Below are 18,552 nucleotides of genomic sequence, written 5' to 3'. Positions count from 1 at the left end.
TAGAAAATTTATAACCTTCAAATGGCAGCAGCCTGATGAGCGATGCACGAAGACCATTGGGAACAATAGGAAGATAAGTGAAAGAAGGTTCACGCAAGAGCAACTTACTATGGCATTCAAGTTTCACCCGAAATCAATTCGAGACAATGCAAATTTTACACAAGCCACAATGATCAAATATGAGTCGGAGTATAGCCGCGAGTTTTGAATTTCGCACGTTTATAACGATTCAACACCAACGACCTATGACTATAATCGGATCCAAGGTCACATTCCCGCAAACCATCAAGAAGAACTTTGTAGACGAGTTTTGATCCATGATTCCAGGTGCTTGAGCTCCTCAGTGGCTATTGAATGTCCAAGACCAGGATAAGCCTGCAATTTAGAACCGGATGAAATGTAGGAGTTGCATAAAAGTGGAGTATGCGTGCATTTGATGAGTGTTGTGTTGCTTGCGTATTATTACCTTAAACTCGCAGCTTACACCAACTTGTTCGAGGAAAGGGGGACCTGCTTGTCCAGCTTCAAACAATACCATATTGTCGGCTATCCCATGAGACCACAAAATAGGCGTCTGCACATGTATTCAGGTATACGTAATCAGATTGTTGAATCACGTGAAAATGAACATCAGACCACCAGTTCGTTTCAACCAAATTTAACATTGAGACCACAAAATTAGATTTATTGGGAAAGTTCGATTAATAGGAGAGAGGACAGCGCATATACTAGAAATAACGGAAGATTCGATTTCATTTGACAGATATCAAATATATGGGACGAAGTCCAGGATGATGGTGATGATGGTATCACGACAATATATGGAAATGCAATTTCAAGTTTGAATTCTTAGAATGACAAGACATAAATTATTGAAGCACAGTAACGTATGCTAATCATGAAAAATTTATGAAAAGTACCCTTTTCGCTTCTGGTTTTATTTGTTCCACCATAGATGAATTGAAAGGAAGCCATCCACTAAACACTGCACCTCCTCCTAGAGTTTTAGGATATAGCAGAACACTTGCCAATGTCAAGGCACCTGATAAATATATTGTATTTGCAAGTTACCAGCAGTAAAGAAATCAATCACACAAGTGTTTATAGCAGTGTGTAAGTCTGAGTGCATAAAGAAAGAGACCGACCTCCTTGACTGAATCCACACACAAAGACATTACTAGGATTTGTGCCAGCTTCTATCTCCTTGTCTATCATCTTATGCACATTCTGAACTGCTTTAAGCAGACCAGCTTCTTCTCTTGGAGAATTCTGAAACACATAACAACAAGGTCTTCAGCAAACAACACAGTATAAGCAATTTTATGATCAAGATTATAATACCGTCTAGGCACGTGCTAGGTGCTACCAATTATCAAAGCAGATTTAGAAGAACTAAAAAAATATGAGAAGAAATGCAACCATAACTTACAGATGTCATAGGAATTTCGTGGATGTCAAACCATGAAGGCATCACAGCACCATCTACAAGAACAAGCAAATCAGCATAAGGAATGCTATTAGATCATACTTACTTGCTTAAAACAAATTATGCTCTTCATAAAGTCTTAATTAGCACAAGGAAATCTCTGCAACATTAAAGTCCAAGCATGCCTTCAATGACAAAAAAAAGAGAGAGATATCCGCAGTTTCAACATTGACTGTAAATCTCTCAGCTTTATTTTGAAACTTCAAACTAAAAGCAATGGAACTTAAGTACTGATGACAAACTAACTCAAGTGATCTTTTCCCTCTTCATCTATGGTTCTGAGCACTCATTTCAATTTACTTTCAACAATTTGCAGCACAAAACAACTAGTTTCTCTTGTAAGCAATACAAAATGTTTCCTTTCTAGATGACGACTTGTCAAAATTTTACTAGAAGTCTAAAATTTCTAACCAATTCTTTGCAGTGTCAAATATCAAGGACCCTTCAAGTTCATCCTGGCCAACAAGCATTTCATTGCAAATGTAGGTTAGGCCAGGGGGCGGGTCCCCTGGAACCCAAGTCCAAACCCCCTTCTCATAAACCATGCAGTTTAAATTCACGATTTGTGAAACCAATAAAACAAAACGCATTTGATCATTTAAGAAGTCAATAGCTTCCCATACCAATCCTCCGAACCCATGTCAAGCAACTAATCAAGACCCTTAATTGCATAAAAAATAAATTAAAAGTACCAATTTTGATTTAAACCCATGTAAATTAATGCAGAACCCAAATCAAAATAGCAATAGACAAATCCAATGCATATAGAAAAGAAGCATGCCAAAATTGTCCGAGTGAAAATGTAAACTCACAGTTGCAAGAGACTGGGGTCGACGGAGCAGTTGGGAAGGACCATTTGGTGTTCCGGAACTCAGGGGAAGTGAAGAGGGACTTGATGGGCTCGTTGGCTGGGCCTGAATCGCCCAGCCCATGAAGCCAGAGAACGAAGCTTCGAGCCGCCATTGACGCTGGTCTCGGAGAAGATTGATTTGAAGGTCGGGAGAGTAGTATGAACAAGACGGTGCTACTTACGGTCAATATAAACAGAACAATTGGCTTTGCTAAAACGATAAGCTTCATGCTTGACCATCGCCCGGGGACGAGCTTTAGCTATTTCGCCAATTTGGGGAAATTCGATATCAAATGACTTAAATTACCCCTCAAAATGTTTTGATTTACTTCATGTCCTTTCATGTTTTCCACATGTTCCTTTTTAACAACAATAGTGAGCTTGGAGCCAAAGGATCCTCGCCGGATCCTATTTGTAAGAATTATGCAAATCCTTCAATCACATCTGTTCATCGTATATCGTGCGATGAGAAATTATTATAAATTTTTTGATTTAAAATTAAATATAAACAGTACGTGACAAAAATTGATCGCAAGATATATGGTGTACGGATATAATTATCCTCACAAAGAGGAACCTCTCTCAGCTTGGAGGATGAACAGGGATTGAAATCTAGCAGTATTTCGAAATAGAAAAGCAAAACCTGGTGGAGTTGTTATGTTTGTAATGAGTTTGGGTAAAGATTTTATAATGTGAACGTAATTAATAAGAAAAAATTAGCAAGTCACTGCAGCTTATTAGAAGGAATTCCCATCGAATGAGCTTCTTAAAATTTAACTTTGATGGTTTTGTGGCGAACTCAAAGGTGGTAGTTGGATTTATAATCAGGAATGAGGGTGGAGACCCAATTGCTGTTGGTGTTAGATGCTTGGGTGAAAATTCAATCTTTGTTGCCGAAGGCTTGGCTTTAAGGGGTGCTATCTCGATGGCAAGAAGTAGAGGTTTTAAAAAAATTTGTGTGTAAGGAGACTCTAATTAGTTATTGATGTCATTTTCTGATCTTGTAGTGTTCCTTGGCGTTTAAAAGCTATTATTGAAGACGTCGAAGGATTAACAGCCTCTTTTGATTCTATTTCTTGAGTTCATATTTATAGAGAAGCAAATTTCCTAGCTGATGTTATTACCAATGCCGAATTTCATTTTATGATTTTCATTTGTAGGATAGATCATTACCTATTGTGGTCCACAAAGTTTATTGCCTATTACTTTGATTATAAAAACTGGTTGTGACCGTGATCAGTTTATCTAATTTATTTCCTAGTTTCATAACAAACAAAAAAAAGTTAAATTACATCATTGAACCAACGCGGAGCGCGGGCTCAGCCCAACTGCCAGTCCGCTACGGAGCATCTTTTTTTTTTTTTAATTTGATACGTGGCGAAAACTATTGGTCACCTCAAAACACACGGTCGAACAGAACAGAACAGATCCTGTTGGTCTCTCTCTGACCTGAGCGAGCTACAGAAAGCTAGAGAGAGAATAAAGCATGGCGGCTTCGAAGCTCCAAGCGCTGTGGAATCACCCGGCCGGCCCTAAAACCAGTGAGTCGCACTTGCTCCGATTTCACATCCGAATTATCTTATTCTCCATATATTTTTATTCGAATTTTTGCATTTTTTTTTTTTTTTTTTTTTAATTTTTACCGTCTAGCAAGATTTAGATCTTCTGCGTTGGATAGACTGAGCTGGTTCTCGTACCCCTTTTTTCTTTGATCGTATATTGTTAATTACCTTTTGATAAAGACACACAATTTGAGCATTTTCTTACAAATTAGAAGTTGGAAATTTGGAAAAGCAGTTGTTCTTTAGACCAATATGTTCAAGTTTGAATTTTTGAATCGTTTCCACTTATTCTTTGATCAAGTGCACTGAAAATTTGTATTATTTTTGAAAAATTAAGGTGCTTTCGAACAATGTGATATTCTAAACCAATGATAAAATGAATTCAAACTCTAGGCCGTTACACCAAGTGTCATAATACAAACGGATGACTTGATGTACCAGTTCTCAGCACATTTGAAATTTTTCTCCTGTTCAAGAGGTAGGCAAAAGCACCCCAAAGATTTTTCTTATTGAATTGTTTGTTTTGTGTATGACAAACGGATTATTTAGTATAATGCTATTTGTTGTGAAGGATGGTGATATGTGGTAATTAAGTTAACTAATGTCGTATTGCAGTTCACTTTTGGGCTCCCACATTTAAATGGGGAATCAGCATAGCTAATGTTGCTGACTTCGCCAAACCACCAGAAAACCTTTCGTATCCTCAGCAAATAGGTTCGTACATGTTGTTGTTTCATGTTTTATAACCAAGTGGTGCTGTAAATGTATTCAATCTTTGTAAGATGCAGATCGAGTCCCCTCAAATTAATATTTCCCGCTTCTGTTTTGTACCCAGCGGTTGCGTGCACTGGAGTTGTTTGGTCACGTTATAGCACTGTCATAACTCCGGTAAGTTGAACTAATTGACCTAATGTTCCTACCCTAGAACATCAGAATATCGATGATAGTTGCTCGATTCAGGAAGTGTCAAACAGCTGTTTTTCTGTGAGTCTTTTACATAACTCCGACAATTGTTGCATGGTTTATATGATGAATTCATATACGGCTTGTGCTTTTACTCTCAAATTTTGTAGATCATACGAACTAGGAACGTATCTCTTGTGGATTTGGCATGTACTCTGTGTGGTTTAATTTAGGTTTTCTTCACATGATTCATGTGTTAATTTGTAGTTGTGAACGTATTTTTACTTTCCGAGGATAGAGAGGTTCGAGAATTAGATGTCAGGTTTCGTTAGGTGATAGACCTGCTTTCATTAAACTTGTGAGTTCCAAAACTGTAGATACATAATATTCGTCACAAGAACAAAAGAGTCATGGATGTACTTTGATGTGGAAATAGAACATAAAAAGGTGCTTGGTTGTGGGTAACAGATAAGTGACAGTGCATGCATTAAGGATAATTCTGTTGGTTTTGTTCTTGATTTTGTGTATTGGAGCTTTCCCGAATGGATTTTCTGCTGGATTTTGAGTTTAGCGTTCTGTGATTCGTGATTGCAGAAGAACTGGAATCTTTTTAGTGTGAACGTAGCAATGGCAGGGACAGGCCTCTACCAACTCAGTCGTAAAATACGGTAAGTTCAATGTAATGTTATTGGCTTCGTTGAATATTTACGCGCGTGTTCATCGTATGACACAATCTTCTACTTTCCAGGCATGACTATTTCTCCGAGAAAGAGGCAGCAGTTGCCGAAGAATGATGACGAAAATTGTGCCAACCGCATCCTGTCATGGCTGCCAAGGCTGCCAAGGCTCATGTTGCCTCCTTCACTTCTCTTTGTATTGAATTTGATTTTTTACGCGCAAATGTTCGATTTGCCTTCTTCGAGGGATGAGGGATTTGGACAGTAGAGTTTGATGTGGGAAGGGGTATTTGTACCTCTGTGGACAGTTGAACAGCCAAAAATTCCCAAATTCACTAATAAATGTTACCTCCAAATCTCTTCGACAATATTTTGATTTGCAGTGCTTACGTCTAAATATAAGTATTTCATAGTCCCTCCCCCATTTTCCCAGGTTCTGCAGAATTTTCCGGCCGGAAGGAAGAGACCAGCTGTATGAAAATGATCGATCTCACACAATTTCATGGAAAGTTAACTAATCGCATAGTGTATAATTGGAAAATCAAGCATGATGAAACTCAACATTTCCACCCATGCTGCATCTCGATGAATTCGCATGGACAATCGGCCTAATTAAAGCGTAGTAAGAACTAAAACTTCATAAATGTTTAATAGATCAAAAGTCTACAACCTCAGTACAATTTCCAGTACATGTCCCATCTCAGAAGTAAACAAAAAAGGCCGGCTTAAAAAAAATTCAATCATTTTAATGTTGAAATTGTAAGATTTGCATCTTTATACCAAATGGGTATAATTTGCAATCAGCTAAACAATGAAGACTAACAGAACACGCGAATGCCACTGAAACTCACTTACCGTATATGGCCGTAGGTAAAATATAAAGCCATAAGGGAAACTGAATTCAGAATTCGGCTCCAACAAATTAGCTGCTCCTTGTAAAGTTATGAGTGCCAGTTTTCGAAGACCTCCAATACGGGCTCAACTGAATACTTGAACCTACCGGCTGCAACTAACCATTTCTGGTTTGTTCAGCTTTCAGACCAGAATCGTTGTCATTTTCATGCCCATCCGAGCCCAAACTTAACTCCAACGTTTCATTCAGATCTTGGCATACCACCTGATTATTCTCCTACGAATGAAAAAACAAAAAACACCAAATTATTGTTAATAACAAAATGAAATCAAACCCCTTTTGATTTACTATTAAAGTTCAGGTACCAATATGATTTTCACAAGTTCTTAACAGAGAAAGGCAATTAAATTAAATCCCTTCAAGTGATAAGTACAGTCAATTTATGGTTCCCTAACACACTAATGCATATAATAAAATCCTTGCTACATAAACGCAAAACAAGAAATGGTAAAAAAAAAAAGCACAAGCATAAAAAGGCAAAAACGTTTCACCTGATTTTCTTCCATAGGAACGTCATTAATATCGGGTTTTTCATCTAAACCCTGATTCTTGGGGGTTGCCTCTGTGTCAACTGCATCATTATCGATAGTGTTACCTTCATCTTCAACCTGCTCTTCATCCTCATTTTGCTCTTCTTCTAGTAAAGCAATCTGCTTTGTCAAAAGAATGGAAGTTATCATTCAACAGAAAACCACCACCAAAATCAAACAAGACACTTAAAGAAAGTCAAAACGATCCTACAGTTCCTACCCAATTAACCCCATCCCAATCATGGAAACCTATCTAGCGATGTTATGATGGTGACCTTGGGAATGCTTACAACTTAAAACACAATGAACTCAATATCATTACTATCTTAGAGCCATCCTACCCATAATCCAACAAGAGAGTGTAAAATCATAGAGAACCTCTACATTGTTTTCAAATGTTATACGCCCTATATGCACCAGTAAAATAACTATTCCCAATATCACAAACTCAAATTTGACTACTTCATTGTAGGAGGAGTAAGGCCTTTAAATAACTAAAAGGCAGTTCCTTCTAATTATTTTCCTAAATACCTAGTGTAAGAAAACCATTTGTTTTCCCTTCAGCCATCCACCATAAGAACAAAAAATTTAGAGCCAGCTCAGTTTTTGAAACTGGTAATGTTTCTTCTAGTTGGAAATTGGTGACATGATCTTATTCTTATGACACGGCCAATGTACTAGGATGATGCTTGATTCGGTCATGCATACACTAGTGCAGGTTTTTGGAAAACAAGAATGGCCGGGCACACCACAAACTTCGTCGCTGCATTTACCTAGTCTTGTCACTACATACTTGCCAGTTGGCACTATGGATGACTGGCTGGAAACTCTTTCCAATAGAATAAAGTTCAGAGAAATAGCAAAAGGAACCACATAACGGAAATCGGTAACAAAGTAGTATATCACTGTCTAGAGAAATATGTCAATGTAACCCCAAAAACTAACTCTTAATTACCGAGATTATATATCAACTCTGTGCAAACGCTAGCTGAATTTTGTAATCACTACAACCCCAAACATCTTATGTTTTCTCATAGACCTGAATCTTTTACTACAAAAACAAAGTTCAGCTTAACGTGAGCTGCATTAAGTATGATTCACTTCTCACCAATAAACAATCAGTTTACGACTAAATACAAAACTTTCCAATGTGCTAATGCTTTCTCGATCCTAAATGAATTATCGTGAGCCGAATAAAGTATGATTCACAACAGGATTAGGACTACTTATAAATAAAAAAAACCAAACCAAAATCCAATAACAACTCTATTGTATCCAAACTTCAACATAACAAACGATAACTCATAACTCATATGCGAATTCTAGCAAAACTGACTACAAGGCATACATTTTTCGACTGCAGGACTTGCTATGAGCATTAATGCAAATCATCAGATCCTCACTTCACTCAGTCCACAAAGAAACTAAAAGGAAGCATAAACCCATAATTTCCTTTGTTTTAAACACCTCCTTCCCCAAGATCCCTGAAACTAAACCCTAGATTACTATTAACCCAAGACAAAATATATAGATTTCAACTCAATTACAAAAAACCCATAAAGCTTTCATAAAAAAAAATACAAAAATCAAACAACCCAGAACATCAATTAGACTTCAATCTAAGAATTCCAACAAAATCAAACAAAAAAACATTCAATCAAACAAGCAAAATTGGAGCAAAATTACCGGAATGTATTTGAATTTTCGGCGGGGCGGTTCCTCGCTCGCTGCCAACGCGCCGTCGTCCTTGGCAGAAACCTTGTCCCTGTCCCCTCCATTGGCGACTGCGCCATTACTAATGGCAGTGTTTTGGCTTTGGGCAATCGGGGTCCACTTGAAAAGCAGGAGATGCGAGCCGTTATTACCGTTAGAGGAACCGTTAATCTGGTGAGAGTGATGGATGGAGGTGTGGTGGTTGGAGGGAGGAGCTACGTGGACCCACTTCTTCTTCCACTTCCTCACCGGCCCAGTAAACACCGTTGCCGGTCCGTGCCGGGTCGAGGTGCGCCCGAGTCGGGCCCCAACTCCCTCCATCTTGCTGACGGATCTCCGATTCTGCGTTGGCGACTCGCTAGACGTCTGATTCGGCTTTAAAAATTAAAGAAAAAAAAGAATTTTTAAGAATTTCTGTATGATTCTTTGTTTCTTTGCCTTCTCTCTCTGAAACAAAGACTTTCTCTCTCTAGATTTGCGTGGGGTGCGTTTTTGATTCGTATATATGGTTTCCGTGTTTGGGTTGGATTGGGTGGTCGTCGGGCACTGTTACTATTTTGATGCTAAATCTGGGCCGTTTACGGATTCGTACTAGATTGGGGATTTTATTTTTCTTCTTATTCACATGTCGAAGCATAAAATAATCGATCTATGTACCAAAAATTATTATTAACATTCTAAAAAATTAATTATGCGTTTCAAAATTTTTAAATATAAAAGTAAAAATACTCTTATAGAGTGTACGATTAAATTTTTAAAGTATCATATCAATAATAGTTCCTTATATTTATTATTCAACCACAAATTGATGAGTGATTAATTTCCTTCACATGTAACCGCGGTATCACATAAGTAGGCTGCGTACATTTGGTCCTGTAGCAAATAGTATGCAAAAGCACAGCTAGTGACTCCAAACAATGCATCCGTGAAAATACAAACTCGAGCTAGTGATTCTAAGGCCCCGTTCGGCAGCTCGAACTGTACTGACTATTTCAATCGGATAAGATAAATAGTCATCGGATAGTACTGACTAAATTAGTTGGACGTTTGGTGCAATATTGGACTAATGACCGTATAATTTATACTGTGTTTGTGTGACATCCCACATCGCCTAGGGGTGTGATCCTTAAATGTATATTCTCATCCCTACCTAGCATGAGACCTTTTGGGAGCTCACTGGCTTCGAGTTCCATGGGAACTCCGAAGTTAAACGAGTAGCATGCGAGAGCATTCCCAGGATGGGTGACCCATCGGGAAGTTCTCGTGTGAGTTCCCAAAAACAAAATAGTGAAGGCGTGGTTGGGGCTCAAAACGGACAATATCGTGCTACGGTGGAGTCAGGGCTCACTGGCTTCGGGTTCCATGGGAACTCCGAAGTTAAGCGAGTAGCGCGCGAGAGCATTCCCAGGATAGGTGACCCATCGGGAAGTTCTCGTGTGAGTTCCCAAAAACAAAACCATGAAGGCATGGTTGGGGCCCAAAGCGGACAATATCGTGCTACGATGGAGTTAGGCCCGGAAAGTGGTCCCGCCCGGGCCGGGATGTGACAGTTTGGTTTAACATTGGATAAAACAATTGATGATTCAAGAAAATAGGGGAAAAAAAACAAATTTTTACTAGTATAGTGAATTTCATCCTTGGATCTGCTCTCCAAACCTTCCTGCAGCCAAACCAGTACCCGAACCCAGTATGCATGATATTATGAATTCACCAAAAAGCCATGAAGTTGGAAAAATTTCCTAACCCATTTCTTCAACTGGGTTTGAATTTGCAATATACCCAACTTAGGGCGCACAAGCAAAAAAATAACATACAGATCTTTTTTTTTTTTTTTTTTTTAGATTTGAAAACTGAAAACCCTAAAATTTAATTAAAACACAAATTTGCAATCAATTGAAAAAAAAAATTGGAAGAAAAATAGGAGGAGGAGGGCAGAGGAGTGAGAGAAGAAGAAGAAAAATTGCAGGAGGGCAAAACAGAGAAGGAGGAGGTGGAGAAGAACTTGGGAAAAATTGCAAGAAATATTGCAGGAGGGCGGAACAGAGAAGAGGAGGAGGAGAAGTTGCAGGAGGGCAAAACATAGAAGGAGGAGGAGGAGGAGGAGGAGCATCTGGGAAATATTGCAGGAAAAATTGAAAGAAATATTGCCGGAGAGCGGAACAGAGGAGGAGGAGAAGTTGCAAGCGATGCGAGATGGAGAGAGCAAACGATTCAAGACGAAGGCGATGAGGACGGAGAGAGCGAGAGAGGCGTCTTTTCTACCCGACTAAACAATACCAGGGGTTTGAGCGGTATAACAAAGCGGGTATCAGCCGGATATAAGAGGTGGGGCTGGATTATTTAATCTGGTGACTATTTAGTACACAGGAGCACCAAACACCTAATTTCGTATTATTAATCCTATTAGGTGTGTTATACGGTGTACCAAACAAGGCCTAAGAACCCCTTGGAGTTCTTATTTTCGAAAGTATGATAAAATCTGCATATTCACAGTTCATGAGATGTGCCTTGAAACTAAAATACTAGGGGAATCATGGGATGTGCCTTAAAACTTGTAGTTCAAGACTCATGACTCTCAGTAATGTTATATCCATACCAAAAGACTCACTCCATCATGCATGAGAACCCATGTCAACTGAAGAAGTTATATAGAGAGTTAGAATTCGGGAACACACATTTTTTTGACACATTCTTAAGGAACACTTCATAACTTTTTTCAATGTTCCTACAATGTTTAAGACCTGGACATGGGTCGTCTGAAGGACGATGAAGGACAAGATTGATGTGGTGAAGAGTGGAAACGCACTTAGGCGTCTGAGACCTTCCTTGTTTTTCGATTGTCATGAAAACCTTGTCATGAAGGTTAGGTCATCACCAACCGAATGAGGGCCAAATGGCTCTTTTTAGCTCTATAACCCTATAAGAAATTATATTTTAATAAACAATGATAGGCTATATTTTATACACCAAGGAGACCAAATAACCATAGGCCAAACATAGCCATTTGACAAAAAACAATCTCCAACTGAGAGGGTCAAAGAGTCATAGGCCAAACATAATTTATTATTTTAATTAAATTAAACTACCATATTAAAAATAAGATTTTCAAACATATTTTGAGTGTCACTTGTCCCAAATGAATAAGCCCCTGGATTTCTTATTTTTATATAATATCAATAATTTTTTGGATAGCAATTCGAGTAACACGTGTCGCTAACGTGAGTAACTCTTTAGATTTCTTATCTTTATGTAATCTCAATAATGTTACTCGCTAACGTGAGTAACTCTTTAGATTTCTTATCTTTATGTAATCTCAATAATGTTACTCGCGAACATGAGTAACTCTTTAGATTTCTTATCTTTATGTAATCTCGATAATTTTTCGGATAGGATTTTGAGTGACACGTGTTGCTATAGTGAGTAACTCTCCAGATTTCTTATCTTTATGTAATCTTAATAATTTTTGGGATAGGATTTTGAGTGTCATGTGTCGAAATGTAATTGGTTGTGCAAAATTTAGATATGATTCTTATCAGCGTGACACTTCTTATCTTCAGCTTGCAATGTTATAGGAATGGTGTAGGTATTTATAGGGAAAAAAAAAATTTGTCCAAAAAAAAAAAAAATCAAATTCCAACGATAACCTGACGACAACACAACGTTAGCTATTGCCCTTTGGCTAGAAATGGCTAGCTCGCTATCCTGATTTGGGGGTTTGGGCCCACAATCCCTTTGGCATAACCTTCGGTTGGGGGACAGTTTTCGTGTCATTCTGAACTATTTTTAGCTCTATAACCCTTTGGCCGGGTCGGTTGGAGATGACTTTATGCACGAAGCCGCTCCAACTCTTCCAGTCCATTAGTTTGGCCAACTTCTTGAGCTTCTTCCTCACGAACTTGTTTTCCACTAGATAGCCAGTTCTCACTGCCTCATGCCTCAAATCCATGACCTCGGTTGGAATCCTTCTTCATCAGGGTCGATGGGATCGTTACAAAATTTCGAATTCTTAAACAGAACAATAACAACTGTCAAGAGAAAACATGCTTGAACAAAAACGAAAGCATCGTATTTACTGTACTCCCATCACACATATCAGCAGAGAATTATGCAAATTTAAGGTTCGGTTACCCAAATACCTTGAACATTTAGATTGCGAACCCCTGAACCAAACAATTACAGGCCAAATTAAAGCATACCGAGGGCAATTAAATCACAACAATGATCATCAACAGTCAAGGGAAGAAAAACAGACATGCTGTGAACCGAAATTCCTATGCAAAATTCCAAGCAACCCACATTTTCTTGGCCAGATTCAAGAGCTTTCAAAGAAACAAATAAATTGGGTGCAAGAACCAAACAATCCATCTCGACTGAGGGCTTCACAACAGTTTAAACACGAAATATAAGAGAACGGACATAATATGGTTTTTTTTTATTTTTTTTATCAAACATAATATGGTTTTATTATAGCTAAATTATAAATTGAATACACCTCAAAATGCACTTTGGACTTGAAAATTTGATGATTCTTAACATGGGTTTGGTTGTGAATTACGGTGCAAGAAGACGAACACACCATACTAAGTGCTTGACTTTAACTTACAATTGAACTGCAAAGTAAATTTTGAAATTGAAAATTTTGATAAATCATCATAAACATGGGAACAAATTTATCTTACAGTTTATTTAAAAAATAAATAAATATTTATGGGTATTTTACATACATTTTCTCTAATCAATTATCAAAACCGAGATGGGTATTTACAATTGCAACATGGCAATTAGGACCGTAGCACCAAAATTATACTCTCAAATTTAATACAACAAAAATAAATCAAGACAAAACGACAGCTATAGCTCTTGAAACGCCGCAGTCAAACGCCCAACTCTCAAGCCATTCTTACCAGCAAAATCATCTCTGCAATAGTAAGACTTCGTAGGCAAGGCCTCAAACCCCATTGATCTCTTAACACCACTAAATCCATGGTTGGATTCCGATGTCGCATTGGCGGCGGCTGATGATGCTACTGCATTTGTTGTGCGCTTGTAGGATCCAAACCATTTGGCCTGCATGTACCCGTTTCGTCGCCATGGCGGCATTGACATGTCCACGCTCTTCATAGATCTTTTGATCGCCGTGCACATTAGCCTCACGATTTTCTTCAGCTCATTGACTTCTCCGACGAATGTGTTTGGAAAGACGTCAAGGAGCGATGTGTAACGTGTCGTGGGACGAGCAATTTCGAACTCTCTAACAAGGAATGGTTCGACAATGTAACGAGTTCCTTTGAGGTTGACGTCGACAAACTCGTAGTCTCCGGCTGGAAACCGGCTTGATTTCACCCACTTTGATTTGCAAAGGCCTGCACCAATTGGATGAATAATGTAATTAGATATCAATCTCAGTAGTTCTCAATGTAACCAGTTCCTTTTTTCTTTCAAATTTTGGGAACCAAAACATAAATAACACTACTAAGTTAAGAACTTCACTCACCAGCATCAAAACCCTTCTGGCGCAAGTGAGTCATCAACCTCCTTTTGAACGCCGGAGACGAATTGTCGTCCCCGATGCCCACCAATGCAACTTCCACCTCAGTAACAATCTTCTTCTTCAACCCGTCACTTTTTACATTAAACAAACTCTTCATAGAATTCTTGGTCTCCGAATCCGACCAATCACCGGCCTCCGATTTCTCATCGACTAAGTGTTCCTTCTCGTTCCGGACAACGTCTTGGTCGTCACCCCCTTCTTCGAAATCCCCTCCCTCGATGAAGGACTTGACAAGATCAGACAAATCCGCAAAACTCTCCCCCGCCGCGGAGTACTCGCTCCCGCTGCTCTCGCACAGCCTCACCCGCGCCACCTCGTCAAACGCCGCCGCCACTCTCTGAAACCTCACCGCTCCCATTCTAATTATTTTCTACCAACCGTGTTCTTCAACTTGGTCGGAGAAATGATTGGAGTGAATGACACAAACGGGTGTTTTTTAAAGAGATAGAGAGAGAAGTGTTGTCATGGTTTGTTCATGGTGTTTACATAAAAGACAGAAGTCGAGAGAGAGAGAAGGAAGATGATGACACGATGTGAAGGCCTAATCGCCGCTGCGCATTATTTATAGGGAAGGTCGAGTTCAATGAGTTATATTGAACCTACCCGTTTTGACGTCTTGGTTCCGTTTGCTGTATTTCGTTTGTTGTGTACGCCTTAGTTACTATAAGCTTATTTGGATGTGATTTTAAAATGTTTAAAAGCATTTTTGGTTAAATTGATTTTGAGTTCCAAAAGCACTTATGATTTTAAAATGTTTAAAAGCATTTTTGGTTAAATTGATTTTGAGTTCCAAAAGCACTTTAAGTGCTTTTTGGAAGAAGCACACTATGTGCTTCTTACAGGAAGCACTTAAAGTGTTTTTTCACGATTCACTTTGATTTTTTCTAAGAATTTGTGTAAAAAAACATTTACACCAAAAGTGCTTTCAGTCATTTTAAAAGCACATCCAAATAATCATATAACTCGTAGATAATAATGTAACCGATATTTTGGGGATTAAGTCACGCTTGATTTAAATTTGCATTAAACTTTCCTTAATTATAATTAGGAGATAAGGATGACCAAAAATGAAACTGTAATTACCAAATAAGTGATGGAGTGATCATAGTTTATTCTGTATGCATCAAAGTTGTACCAATAAAGAAAATTGAAACAAAACACTTGTATTTTAAAGTACAAAGCTCCAAGCTTGATATACATTCTTTGGTCGATATTTTGACCGTTTAAGTTTTTTCTATCGATGGTTGTCTATTAATGCATGTAGTTTAGTCTTGACTCTTGAGTTTTGTTTCTACACAATATTTTAGTTTCAATGAATTCTTGGTTGTACCAAGTCTAATTACTTTAAAAATTTAGCAACATCAATACCAACATCATTATTGCATAAAAACGCAATCCATGAAATATTTGTCTCAATTTAGTTCTCGTTTTTTTATTTTTCTGTTCAACAAAGATCTCCAAAACACTGTCCAAAAAAGATTAGTATCAATCTTTAGTTTATTTGTTTTGCGATTCAATTTTGATTTCCTGGCAATATTCAGTTCATGGTTAGCTTAAAAATATAAGTTTTGCTAACAAAAACTAGTTCGACACGGTTAGTTATCCAAACTAACATATGCAATATGCACAGGAAGGTAGAATATGCTTCTATTCTTCTTCTTCCTTTCCCTCCATCGTGTTTTGTTCCCTCTTCTACAATTAGAATATGCTTCTATTTTGAAAGTTTCAAACTTCATATTTTTTAAGTTGATATACTAATTTAGGAATTGCATAGGTGTTCACGTGTATGGATTGGTGACTTGAGTGAGTTTTTAACGCAATGTGGCAAGTTTGGCACTCATTGGCCTACGCATACTCCCTAACGTGCCAAATACGTCGTCGTTTCATTTTTTTTTTCTTTTAAAAAGAAGCCTTTGCTACTGCAGTCTACTCCTCCGAGGTTAGAAAGACTCATAGAGGCATTTCAACCTCCTTCCTCACTATCTTGTGATTTATATACGTCAAGAATCGAACTCAAATTGTACCGTGTAAAATACAGACATGTAATTCATAACTAACCATTGAACCACCCGTGGTCATCGTTCATCTTGAATGTGGCAAACCAAAGCTGATAATCATTACTAATGTCCAGGTTCAATGAACAGAAATGTGTCCACATGCATTGAATATAAAATTTTCGTCTTGTTCTAAACCAATGTCATTGCAAAGTTACACTAGTTAATCATGAAAACCGTGACCATGTTAAAATATTTAACAGCTAAAGTAATCACAAGAAACTCAAACACATTCCAGCCGCCAAAGTGGATACAACTAAAAAGGCTAATTTTTGAATTTTTGACAGACATGCTTATGCGTGTGGATGGTTAATATAGTGCAGTTTAGTGTTCAAGTTCACTAGATTTTTCATCGTATTAGTATTTTAAGTTAACAACGAAATTTTATTATTTTTGAATTTATTCAATAAAAATACGTAATTATTGTGGAATATTGTCATTGACGGCAAAACAAATGTCCAGCCTAGCGAGAGTGAGGTACTGAAGGCCGGCAACAACACTACAGTCTGTTGCATCAGAGAGAGGAGCACCGTTGTACGTTGAGAGATTTGAGCCAGACGCAAGAGGTGTGGGATACAGGTTGGTGTCTTGTAATGCAAGTAAGCAGATCTAAGGTTTATTTAGTTTGAATCATTATAGTATACAATATTATAAATAGAAGTCTTTCTCGTAATGTTAAAGAGACATTACTAATTGTATTCGTCTCAACTTAGTTGGAGGAGATTTCGTGTCCAATTTGAAGTTTCATACCTTGCCCTAGTTAGTTAGCTAAACATGTTACATAGTTTATTGTGGCAATATAGATGTGTGGTAAAAGTGCTTGTCAAGATCTGTCGCTTGTCGCCATCAGTCAATTTTGTCATCCATTTTTGGCCAACTGAAAAGGGAACATTATCTGCTTAATATCGCCCGATCGAGTACTTCCATTTGGTCCTATACATATCAAGCTTCATGGAAATTTGTTTCATTCTCTATGAACGGATATAAATAAAAGCATATTACATCAGCTCTGGTATAAGTGCTAATGCATGTCTAAGATCATGTATACGACTGCTTTTTGAGCTAGATACATTGATTAATCATGCATGTTGCCCTAATCCATTTTGTTAATCGTTGATTTAACAAAGCTAAAAGGGATCATTATATATAAAGGTGACCCAATTATTTGCCATTAGCGGGAAACATATGATAGTGACTCTAAACCTGTATATAAGAGAAATGCTAAATAAATGATCTTAAAGTGGAATTTTTTATGGATTATTTGGCTCCTTAGTGTCTTACAGTTTAACGTCAATTTATTTATCAACATTGTATTAAAAACATGAGATGATATAAAATCCATAAAAAGTCTTACTGTTAAGAGAATCTCCTTATATAAATTGGATACTTTCCTTTTCATCCCCATAAATATTAGCCTTTTCTATGTATACTAATCTAGACGTCTGATTAAAAGAATTTCAAGGTTCGGGCTTAGATTAATTGGTCCCTTAATATTTTGACCGAATCAGGTTCCGATGGATCATTGTCCGAAAATAGTATCGTATTAGGGGGGGGGGGGGGGGGGAGGTGTTGAATAGGTTAATGCTTAAGGAATAATCTCGCTTCATCTTAGTGGTCGAGCATCACATCGGTGCAGTAGTTTAAGATAAGAGATTTCATGCAGGGTAGGTAAAATGCTTTTAATCGCGAGTATAAAAGAGTTTTATAATTTAAGTGACTGAGAATAATATTCTTAAATATGACCGTCTGTATTCAATTATCTCTCATTAATAACAAGATAAACAATAATTTATTACAAAATACACCTTTAATCTTCATGAATTAGGATCTTAGATCGAAAAATTGGCAAAATAATTTACAATATATATTCTACTTGAAATGAGGCTGAACACCTGCTTTACTACTAGGTGATACGATGAAATTTTGAAATAATATCGGTGAGATCAATAGTGACCCCAAACCTGACTTTAACAAGTGGACACAATGTTTAAAGGGAGTTTTAACGAAAAGCCTACATTACTGTTCACTTTAATGAAAAATCACATTTTTACACTAAAAAGTCAATCCTGGTACTATTCACTTTACCCTTTATTTTGTCCTTATCATTAAAACTTAAAGTTTTCAAGTCATTTTCATTAGTTTTCTATGTTTAAGTTGGTCCACGTTACTAGCCAAAAGTATCAAAATTTTGACAAGTCAGAAAAACAAGAGTTCTTGAGTCAGTGGGCCACCACAGTTGCTGCGTAGACATTTAAATAGATTCGTTCAAATCTAAAGCCCATTTGCTTAGAAATAAAGCCCATCCCAACAATG

At 37.6% G+C, this 18,552-nt stretch overlaps 4 protein-coding genes across 4 annotated transcripts; 1 reads left to right on the top strand and 3 right to left on the bottom strand.

Moving 5' to 3' along the window:
- Window positions 1-88: 88 nt before the first annotated feature.
- LOC137725744 (putative carboxylesterase SOBER1-like) lies at window positions 89-2,674 on the bottom strand. The gene is made up of 6 exons (XM_068464517.2): window positions 2,299-2,674; window positions 1,430-1,482; window positions 1,146-1,269; window positions 921-1,042; window positions 467-574; window positions 89-375 (listed from the first exon to the last, which is right to left on the bottom strand). Exons 1-6 carry the CDS (start codon window positions 2,564-2,566, stop codon window positions 286-288), a joined length of 765 nt encoding a protein of 254 aa, XP_068320618.2. The 5' UTR covers window positions 2,567-2,674; the 3' UTR covers window positions 89-285.
- Window positions 2,675-3,718: 1,044 nt separating this feature from the next.
- On the top strand, window positions 3,719-5,846 carry LOC137726015 (mitochondrial pyruvate carrier 4). The gene is made up of 5 exons (XM_068464868.2): window positions 3,719-3,877; window positions 4,514-4,612; window positions 4,734-4,786; window positions 5,396-5,469; window positions 5,550-5,846. The coding sequence occupies exons 1-5, from the start codon at window positions 3,823-3,825 to the stop codon at window positions 5,593-5,595; spliced, it is 327 nt and encodes a 108-aa protein (XP_068320969.1). The 5' UTR covers window positions 3,719-3,822; the 3' UTR covers window positions 5,596-5,846.
- A 252-nt stretch (window positions 5,847-6,098) lies between these two features.
- Window positions 6,099-9,111, bottom strand: LOC137726014 (uncharacterized). Its single transcript, XM_068464866.2, has 3 exons — window positions 8,608-9,111; window positions 6,883-7,041; window positions 6,099-6,607 (listed from the first exon to the last, which is right to left on the bottom strand). Exons 1-3 carry the CDS (start codon window positions 8,953-8,955, stop codon window positions 6,488-6,490), a joined length of 627 nt encoding a protein of 208 aa, XP_068320967.2. The 5' UTR covers window positions 8,956-9,111; the 3' UTR covers window positions 6,099-6,487.
- Window positions 9,112-13,293: 4,182 nt separating this feature from the next.
- On the bottom strand, window positions 13,294-14,710 carry LOC137722376 (uncharacterized). Its single transcript, XM_068461365.2, has 2 exons — window positions 14,129-14,710; window positions 13,294-13,997 (listed from the first exon to the last, which is right to left on the bottom strand). Exons 1-2 carry the CDS (start codon window positions 14,541-14,543, stop codon window positions 13,486-13,488), a joined length of 927 nt encoding a protein of 308 aa, XP_068317466.2. The 5' UTR covers window positions 14,544-14,710; the 3' UTR covers window positions 13,294-13,485.
- Between the last annotated feature and the right edge of the window lie 3,842 nt (window positions 14,711-18,552).

Source organism: Pyrus communis, chromosome 5, assembly GCF_041283825.1.
Source record: "Pyrus communis isolate YQ-2024b chromosome 5, ASM4128382v1, whole genome shotgun sequence".
NCBI lineage: Eukaryota > Viridiplantae > Streptophyta > Magnoliopsida > Rosales > Rosaceae > Pyrus > Pyrus communis.
The sequence above is the reverse complement of the archived record's forward strand: the minus strand, read 5'-3'. Positions and strand labels throughout refer to the sequence as shown.

Excerpts from the sequence above, each read along its gene's own strand:
- LOC137726015 (XM_068464868.2), top strand. The coding sequence starts at position 3,823 with ATGGCGGCTTCGAAGCTCCAAGCGCTGTGGAATCACCCGGCCGGCCCT. Across the intron at positions 3,878-4,513 it reads CCCGGCCGGCCCTAAAACCA|TTCACTTTTGGGCTCCCACA; the intron begins GTGAGTCGCACT and ends GTCGTATTGCAG. Across the intron at positions 4,787-5,395 it reads ATAGCACTGTCATAACTCCG|AAGAACTGGAATCTTTTTAG; the intron begins GTAAGTTGAACT and ends TCGTGATTGCAG.
- LOC137726014 (XM_068464866.2), bottom strand. The coding sequence starts at position 8,955 with ATGGAGGGAGTTGGGGCCCGACTCGGGCGCACCTCGACCCGGCACGGA. Across the intron at positions 7,042-8,607 it reads GAAAATTCAAATACATTCCG|ATTGCTTTACTAGAAGAAGA; the intron begins GTAATTTTGCTC and ends TTGACAAAGCAG. Across the intron at positions 6,608-6,882 it reads TTCCTATGGAAGAAAATCAG|GAGAATAATCAGGTGGTATG; the intron begins GTGAAACGTTTT and ends TTTCATTCGTAG.
- LOC137722376 (XM_068461365.2), bottom strand. The coding sequence starts at position 14,543 with ATGGGAGCGGTGAGGTTTCAGAGAGTGGCGGCGGCGTTTGACGAGGTG. Across the intron at positions 13,998-14,128 it reads CCAGAAGGGTTTTGATGCTG|GCCTTTGCAAATCAAAGTGG; the intron begins GTGAGTGAAGTT and ends CAATTGGTGCAG.
- LOC137725744 (XM_068464517.2), bottom strand. The coding sequence starts at position 2,566 with ATGAAGCTTATCGTTTTAGCAAAGCCAATTGTTCTGTTTATATTGACC. Across the intron at positions 1,483-2,298 it reads GACCCCAGTCTCTTGCAACT|ATGGTGCTGTGATGCCTTCA; the intron begins GTGAGTTTACAT and ends TTGTTCTTGTAG. Across the intron at positions 1,043-1,145 it reads GTGTGGATTCAGTCAAGGAG|GTGCCTTGACATTGGCAAGT; the intron begins GTCGGTCTCTTT and ends TATATTTATCAG.